Source organism: Malus domestica, chromosome 11, assembly GCF_042453785.1.
Source record: "Malus domestica chromosome 11, GDT2T_hap1".
Lineage (NCBI taxonomy): Eukaryota > Viridiplantae > Streptophyta > Magnoliopsida > Rosales > Rosaceae > Malus > Malus domestica.
Genome location: NC_091671.1, coordinates 4,991,880 through 5,000,935, shown reverse-complemented (window position 1 = coordinate 5,000,935; position 9,056 = coordinate 4,991,880). Strand labels below are relative to the sequence as shown.

The 9,056-nt window shown below is 35.9% G+C and overlaps 2 protein-coding genes across 2 annotated transcripts; one reads left to right on the top strand and one right to left on the bottom strand.

Annotated features, from left to right (window-relative positions):
• Window positions 1-1,068: 1,068 nt before the first annotated feature.
• Window positions 1,069-3,674, bottom strand: LOC103412906 (phenylalanine N-monooxygenase CYP79D16-like). The gene is made up of 2 exons (XM_029088154.2): window positions 2,601-3,674; window positions 1,069-2,036 (listed from the first exon to the last, which is right to left on the bottom strand). Exons 1-2 carry the CDS (start codon window positions 3,570-3,572, stop codon window positions 1,404-1,406), a joined length of 1,605 nt encoding a protein of 534 aa, XP_028943987.1. The 5' UTR covers window positions 3,573-3,674; the 3' UTR covers window positions 1,069-1,403.
• A 3,340-nt stretch (window positions 3,675-7,014) lies between these two features.
• On the top strand, window positions 7,015-7,638 carry LOC139189388 (uncharacterized). The gene is made up of 2 exons (XM_070808334.1): window positions 7,015-7,236; window positions 7,357-7,638. Exons 1-2 carry the CDS (start codon window positions 7,015-7,017, stop codon window positions 7,636-7,638), a joined length of 504 nt encoding a protein of 167 aa, XP_070664435.1.
• The last annotated feature ends 1,418 nt before the right edge of the window (window positions 7,639-9,056 follow it).

Sequence of the window (9,056 nt, the reverse complement as noted above, 5' to 3'; positions counted from 1 at the left end):
TCCTATCTTCATTTTGATATATTAAAGGTTGAATTTGGTTAAGAAACGATTGAATTATGAAACTTTGAAAATTGCCGAGAATGACCAAAATGATGGATTGTGGACAATCTTAGGGACCATTTCTATTAATTTTCAATATCAGGGACCAAAGTGATGTGTTATGCATATCCCAGGGACCATTTTGGCTATTTAGCCCTTCGTTTACTTTCTAGGCAAATAGTAGCAAAATCACACTAAATTGTAACTCCTTATTCACTTGTGACACAAAAAGAACTTAACCAAACCAGCGTTCCACTCGGTGCACAATCATTTGGTTAAGATATCACATCCCGGGCTCGACTCCACCGTAGCACGATATTGTCCGCTTTGGGCCCCGACCATGTCCTCACGGTTTTGTTTATGAGAATTCACACAAGAACTTCCCAGTGGATCACCCATCCTGGGAATGCTCTAGTCCATTCTCGCTTAACTTCAGAGTTCCTACGGAAACCAAAGCCAATGAGCTCCCAAAAGGCCTCATGCTAGGTAGAGATGAGAATATACATATAAGGTTTACATGATTCACTGCTCTGCAAGATGTGGGATGTCACATAAGAAGTTAGTTTTATGCGCAACTCTCACACTCAAACACATTCAGTCTGTTGGCAACCTTCAATAATGGCACACCTATTTTCTTTTTCTCTTGAGCTATTCCATGGCACTGAGACCAGAAGCCATACTCGGGACAAATACATGTCGAATCCAGTTTAAGCTCTGTCCAAGTTTCGACATCAAAAGAATGTTTTACTGTCTCCTCTCACCTTTCTCGATCTCTCACTTTCTATCTGTCTCTCTCTGATTCTTTAGAAGCCATCTCTCTGTTGTATCAATTCAAGAATAATTTATGAACTAAAAAAAGCTGGACGTCTCAGATATGGAGACGAGCAAACTTAATCGAAGTCTCTGAACAGCAACATGCCTTATTTCAAACTCTTAAACTCAAACTCATCTCCACATTTATGAAATGGTAGCTCAATTACAATTTGGAACATCTTCGTGATTTTCTTGAACACTTTATGAGAAAAAAGATAGAATTGAATGGAGCATAATATCCCTTCTTTTTATTTTTATTGGCAACGATAGAAGGAGCATAATTAATATTCTTAAGAAAATGGAATGCACCCGTGACTAATTTTAACACAAAAAGAAATATGCCACATTGCTACATGGGGCATAGTCTATGTGACGCATTAAAAAATTTGAAAAACACAGCAGTACATTTGCACACCCTAAGTACTTTTAGGTGGGTATTTGTGCAAACTCCCATTACATAGTAAATATTATATAACCTTATTTAGTTTAATACAAGATCCTAATCAAATCTTGCATGCCGACGGAAACTGATTCTCTTGACCCAATTCAAATCATTTCGTTTGGTAAACATGAGCAGGCAAACGTGGCTTTGCATATGCAAGCAGTGGCTTCGCGAGTAAGAGATCGTTAGTTGACTCGGTGAGTTCGATGCTTGACTCAGTGGGTGGCACGTGCCATGTAAACCCATGAAGAAGCCTAGCAAACAGCATTACGGTCATGGCAGTGCCGAGTGTACTCGCTACGCAGCCCCGCATCCCCGTGCTGAACGAAATGAACCGCAACTCCGACTCGGTGAGCACAACCCCTGACCCGTCGTCCTTGAGGTGCCGCTCCGGCTTGAACTTGAGAGGCTCGTCCCAAACTTTAGGGTTGCGGCCGAGTCCGACTCGGCTGAGAATCACGTGGCTACCCTTGGGGATGAAGTAATCTCCGACGGTTGTGTCGGCCATAGACACGTGAGGCACATTGAACGGTGCCACCGGGTGGAGGCGGAAGGCTTCTCTGGCGCAGGACTTTACGAAGTTGAGCTTTGACAAATCCGACTCTTGAACTTGTCTGTTCTTTCCGATCACAGCATCAAGTTCTTGTGTTGCTTTCTCAAAGAGTTCAGGTTGATTTATCATCTCTGCAATTGCCCATTCAGCAGCATTTGAGGGATTGTCCACTGCTGCCATTATTAGTTCCTGTATCCACACAACAAATATACATGTTAATTTCTTGATCATTAATTGGTACTTACTAAGAAAAACTGGCAGAAGATGCATATCATTTCAGTTTAGTCGTATGGAGGAAAAAGAAAAGAAATTATATTATGTGTTGAGAATGAATTCCACGTTGATGGAAGGAAAGACCTTGCATGGTGAAACACGCATTTGAGATTACACGTGAATTAGCAACAACACTTACAACATTAAAGTATTGGGTAATGCTAGGAGACTAAATTTGTACACAAAATATTGTAAACTAAATGATGACATGAAAGTTAATGATTGAATTATTACTTAAGTGTTGATGAACGTGCTTATCCCCTATTGGTAACATATCATTTAGTTTACAAATTTTGTCTGCCTAGCATTATCCTATAGTATTACACAACGATTTTTGTGTTTATTGTACTGTTATTGACGCGATTGCGATTCATTTACATTCTTAGCAATATTTATCTATACATGCATTTACACCTAGAACATGCACGTAATACATATGAAAATATAATAATTGAGAGAGATAGTAAGAGAGAGACTAACATTGACTTGAGCTTTGATTTCTTCCAGAGACAGTAAGGGTTCGCCATTCTTATCTTTCAGAGAGATAAGAATGTCAAGCAAGTCGTGTGCCTCCTTGTTATTGCCAAGTTTCTGATGTTCACGAACCCTCTCTTCGATTAAGGGGTCTTGGTATTTTCTTGTATCTCTTATGGCATCCTTGATAATCTTCTCATGGCCGTCCAAGTCAAGCCCTCTCAAGCATGGAATGTAATCGGATGCAGAAAATGAATAGATGTAGTTAAGCATTGTAAATACATTTTCTAAATACTTTTGTTCCTCCAAACAAGGCCCACCATCCTCCATTTCCTCCCCAAAGTACCTCTTGTTGAGAACCATTTTCTTAATCACATTTGCACAATAATGTTGAGTGGCAAATCTCAAATTTACAATGCCACCGCCTTCATTGTTGTTGCACTGGTTGTACACATACTTGACGATGTGATCGGCCTCTTCAACCCTTTTGTCCGTGAGCCACTTGTGCCTCATTGGAGTAAGCAATTCGCTCGTTATTACCTTCCTCATTTTCTTCCATTGTTCTCCGAAGGGCACCATAACCGCAGTTTTGTACCCCTTGGTGATAAGAAAAGTGGAAATGCTAAGTGGACGCGATGCGAAGATTGCGTCTTGCTTCTTTAAGATTTCGCGGCTGAGTTGAGGGCAAGTGATGGGAATCACATTCGTGTTCCCAAGACGGATGCATGTAATTTCGGTGTTCATTTCGTCCATCATCTCGTGTATCCACCGGAATGTGGGCTTGTTAGCCAGCAATTCGGGGAGGTTGCCGACAATAGGCCATGGTTTTAGGCATTTTGGAGTGGGAGGAAGTGGATAGTCTGGCTTGAATACTTTGCTATCGTTTTTATTATGGCTTTGATGCCAAAAACGTTTGATCAGAAAACGAATGAAGGTGACTAGCAAACACAAAGAGAGAAAGCCAACGTTGGCTTCCATCACTGCACTATAGGAAAGAGTTTAGACTCTTGGTTTTTTCTTGTTTTCTGGTTTTGAGGTAGGAATGGTAGTGAATTAAAAAGAGTTTAGACTCTTGGTTTTTTCTTGTTTTCTGGTTTTAAGTATATATAGGCATGTAGAAATGTTACTGGAAACAAAAACACGTGAAATCTAAAATATGGGTAGTACGCCTACACGTTTCGGCGGTGTTTTGTTGAGTACCAGACCGACCGGTTGTCCCTTGTGGTTTGTTTTTCTTTGACTGTTTGAAAATTCGACCGGCCACAAAACCAAACAACAAAAATATGGTGAATCTTGTCATTGTCACATTAGGGTTATCTAGTGAGCAACCAATTCAAGATTCAATGTATATATGTGAGATTCTCCTAACATTTAGGAATTTCTAATCAATGCATTAGCTAGTTATCATCTAATTTTTGGTCCAAACAAAAGAAGATAATAGTATCTAATGTGTTTTTGGTTCCTTCAACAAATATGTGAGAATTCAAGTAATTCTCTTAAATGTGAACCATCTTGTGCAGTCACCCATATAACTTATAAGACTTAATTTGAATTAAATTGCACTTTTTTCAGTACACGTGATATTGGAAGAGAAGGGATTCGAACTTGACACTTCAAGTGCAAGTAAGAGTGCTCTTAACAAACTAAGCTATAAACTCATTGTAAATAAACTATTAAAAACAAGACATTAGTCAATGGTTGTTCAACTACAAAGTATCACTTCAAAGTTTGTGATCTCTAGACTGTTGTATGATGTCAGGCCATTATGCAGTCTGAGGAGAGCCGCTTTGTAAGGATAAGATACGCTCCTGCATCGGTTTCTTTCAATAATAAAAAGAAGCTTATAAAGTGTGGGATCGATGCCAATCATACCCATCTTACAAAATAAATACATTAACAGTTCAAAAGTTAAAAAGTTAATTGAGCTTTTTTTTTTGTTGGACACTTTGTTTCTTTCACACTCTACTTTTCATCTTGATTCTATTGCATTTTTATTTGTAACTTGTAAAGTTTTTCATAGTAATTTGAGTGAGTATGATATATATATATATGAATTATGTAATTTGAATTTGATATTTATAATATTAGTGCTAGTGTGAGCTCAATATATTGATATCACATTCATTAGTTAAATACATACTCATGGGTTTAATATATTGAACTCATGAGTCCAATACATTAGTATTATGCTTAAATTTTCTAATTCATTGTGAGAGTGTGATCCTTGTATGAGTTTACACATCATCAAATTCATTAATTATATTTGACTTTACACAAATAAAACTCATTGACTAGATTCCATATCAGCAAATTCATTAATTATATTTGACTTTGCACATTTAAAAATTTCTATGCCCAAAACACCCATACTTGAATGTTTGATGTACACAATTAGTTCCATACAAATTGTAAGGGAGAATTAATGATTTTACGAAAAAATAATAATCATAAATTTATTGCCTAATATATAATAACAACAAAACATGCCTAATATATGTAATAATACATGCTTAGTTAAGTCAACAAATTATATTTTACATATACATGTAGGTAAATTATTTCACACACATATATATAACAAAAAAAAAAGCCTGGTATACGTAAAAATTCATGCAAAATAATTTACCTACAAAAAAATTTTATTTGATTCAGTGCACCTACCATTCGAATTTTAAAATGTTAGATTGCTTAAAAAAAACAAAATAATTTCCCCACTATATGTAAAATACATGCAAAATAATTTCCCCACTATATGTAAAATACATGCAAAATAATTTATCTACAAATAAAGCAAACCCAATGTATGCAAAATAATGTACCTACATAAAAAATTATTATTATTTTATTCAATACTATTTTACCTTTATTTTGTACATATAATAATAAAACGTGCCCAATATATGTGATAATACATACAAAATAAAATACCTACAAAATATATGTTATTTGCTCATCATAAATTTACATATAGGTAGATTAATTAGTATAATATGTTTGATCATATATGTAGTACTCTGCATACATACATACATACATACATACATAAATACATACATACATATATATATATATATATAGGTAAACTATATATATATTGAGCTTATGGTAGTATTATATACATTTGAACGTATATATGTATATATATATGTGTGTTAGGGGTAATAATATGCAATAAATTATTTGTTCATTGTAAATAGGGAACTTTAACGAAAAGCTCACAGTACTGTTCATTTTAACGAAAAACCACATTTTTATACTAAAAAGTCAATTATAGTACTATTCACTTTACCATTGATTTTGTCTTTATCGTTAAAACTCAAAGTTTTCAAGCTCTTTTTATTAGTTTTCTTTTGTAAATAAGGTGAGTAATAATATTTATTAATTTATTTTGAATATTGTGGTACAAGTTGTAAATATTTTGTATTAATAGGTCAATTACTTTCTTACATGACAAGTGGCTGTGGTTCCTGCCTTGTAAAATACTATCCAACAACAGTCAACTTTTAGAACCTGCAACGTGTTGATCGTGCATGGCCAGCATATAGAGAAATTTTTAGTTGTGACGGAAACACGGATGATACATTACTTATTTTTATGTAAGTGATAGAAAATTTTAATTTTTAAGTTATTAAATTTTTCACATACATAATCCATAATTTATATAATGTTATATAATGTACCATCTTATATGACGTGACGGTCACTCTGAAAAAGCTCTTCAGCATATGCTTCTATACATGTTATGCATGGAACTTCGAGCAAGAAACTCGATTTCCCATATGTTTCACATCTTCCCTCATCTGCTCCCCATATGTTTGGTTTGCTTTTCGGTCGGTTCCCATATGTTTCATGGTTACGATGAGATTAAACAACGTTAACAGCTATGAAAAAAAATTGGCACCACACATTTCTCTTATGGACACAAACAAAAGTACTGCAGCCCATATGTTCCTTTGGTTTATGTGGCACGGAATTAAACTGGTAAATACATTTATTGTGCACCAAGAAACAAATGGGCAAGGATTGTCTGGCCTTCCACTACGATGTTTTCCTGTGCCTTTTTATTTATGTGGTCACGGTTAAGCCACGTAAATATTTTATATTACTATTTATTTTTGTCTTATTATCTCTATAAAAAGCAATATAAAATATTAACGTGACTTAATTGCAACTACAAAAAATAAGAGGGCACGAAAGGACACCGAAAACGGAAGGACATACAATCCTTGTCCGAAACAAATGGGAGAGTTTGGAGAAATTGTACATGTTCTTCTTTCCTGCCTACAAGATTTGAGTCAATATAGTGACTGCTGCACAGCTACAAATTGTGCAATCTCCAATTACAGGTTTAATTCTTAATGTGTCTAGGTTTGTGACTGTCAAATTAGATGATACGAATTACTTAGTTTGGCATTATCAAATGCAATTGCTTCTTGAAAGCCATGGAATTCTTGGTTTTGTGGATGGTTCTCCCAAATGTCCAGCTCGTTTTATTGATGATTGCAATATTGAGGGGATAGAAACTGATGCATATCAAGTCTGGAAAATGCATGATCGTGTTGTCTTGCAACTTATCATTGCAACTCTATCTGTTACTGGTATGTCATGCATCATTGGATGTACTAATGCACATGAAATGTGGGTAAATCTTAAAGATCGTTTCTCAACTGTTACAAAAGCCAATATGTTTCAATTGAAAACTGAGCTTCAGAATATTAAAAAGGGATATGAGTCAGTATCTCAGTATTTACAATGAGTTAAGGATGCTCGTGATCATTTGGTTGCTGCTGGAGTGCCTTTTAATGATGATGATATTGTCATTATTGCTCTTAAGGGATTGTCATCCGAGTATAATACTTTCAGAACAGTTATTCGAGGGAGAGATAATGTCATTTCTCTGAAAGATTTTGGAGCCCAATTACTTGCAGAAGAAGCTACCCTTGAAAATTCTCAGTTAACTGGATCTTTTATACCTGCTATGCTCGCTCAAGGTGGTAGTTCCAAAGGCAAGGGTCTCTTACTTGTAGAGAGTTCGTCCTATTAGCCTAATTCATCTACTCCATCTTAGTATCAAATTGGCAGTTCCTCACATTCCAATGGTACTTTTGCTAGTTATCATAATGGGGGTAGTTACAACTCTGGAGGATATAAGGGTTCTAATTTTCGAGGAAGAAATAAGGGCAGGAACAACTATGGCAATACAAGGTTTTCTGGCACCAATATTAATACCAGTCCTGGTATTCTTTGACCTGCAAGGCCTCATATCTCCATATGTTTTGAGCATAGTAATGATGTCCCAACATGTCAAATATGCAACAAGCGAGGACATATTGCTTTTGACTGTTTTCAGCGGCACTTATCCACTACAGTGTCTTCCTCTCACATGCAATGCCAAATCTGTTGGAAATTTGGGCATTCAGCTATACAATGCTATCACAAGGCCAATTTCTCATACCAAGGCAGGTCCCCTCCATCAACTATCTCTGCTATGCATGTCAATTATCAACCTTCTGCTCCCCAAGAACAGTTTTGGGTCGCTGATACTAGTGCAACCTCCCATATGACCTCAGATTTGGCTAATCTCAATTTGGCATCATCTTTTATAGGCGGTGACACTATAACCACAACTAGTGGTTCAGGTTTGCCAATTTCTTATACTGGTTCTTTGACTTTAAAAATGCCTACTTGTGTTTTAGAACTGAAAGAAATATTGCATGTGCCCGAGCTGTCCCAACACTTGTTATCAGTATATCAGTTGTGTAAAGACAATCACTGTAGGTTTATATGTGATGAGTTTTGTTTCTAGATTCAGGACACGATCACGGGGATAATTCTACATCAAAGGCTGTGTAGAGCTGGATTGTATCCCATCCCATTTCATACACCTTCACCCACTGTCAAAGAAACATGCAAAACACCTCACTTACCTACACAATATCATTGCTTTTTTGTCATCAAGTAAATTTATCTCTGTGGCACAACAGATTAGGACACCCCTCTAATTTTGTCACTGCAAGAATGTTGAACCAATCTCAAGTTCCTTTCTCAGTAGATAAATCTAGGCAAGTATGTGTCCCTTGTTTAGAAGTAAAGATTACAAAACTACCATTTCATTTTCCTGCAAATAAGACTGTAAAACCCCTAGAAGTTATTCACAGTGATGTGTGGGGACCTTCTCCCACATTATCTGTTGAAGGATACAAGTTCTATGTAACTTTTGTAGATGAATGTACCAGGTTTACCTGAATCTTTCCCTTAATAAATAAAAGTGAGGTGTTTCAAACATTTGTGCATTTTCATGCTTTTTTTACTTACTCAGTTTTCGGCTGCAACTAAAATTTTTCACGATGGTGATGGTGAGTATTGTAGCAATAAATTCATCCAATTTCTATTAGACAATGGTATCATACACCATAAATCTTGTCCTTATATACCTAAACAAAATGGTCCTGCTGAAAGAAA

Bases quoted from the DNA above. Each gene is read 5' to 3' on its own strand.
- LOC139189388 (XM_070808334.1), top strand. From the start codon at position 7,015: ATGCAATTGCTTCTTGAAAGCCATGGAATTCTTGGTTTTGTGGATGGT. The intron at 7,237-7,356 runs GTAAATCTTAAA...CAATGAGTTAAG, and splicing joins CTAATGCACATGAAATGTGG to GATGCTCGTGATCATTTGGT.
- LOC103412906 (XM_029088154.2), bottom strand. From the start codon at position 3,572: ATGGAAGCCAACGTTGGCTTTCTCTCTTTGTGTTTGCTAGTCACCTTC. The intron at 2,037-2,600 runs GTTAGTCTCTCT...GTGTGGATACAG, and splicing joins AAATCAAAGCTCAAGTCAAT to GAACTAATAATGGCAGCAGT.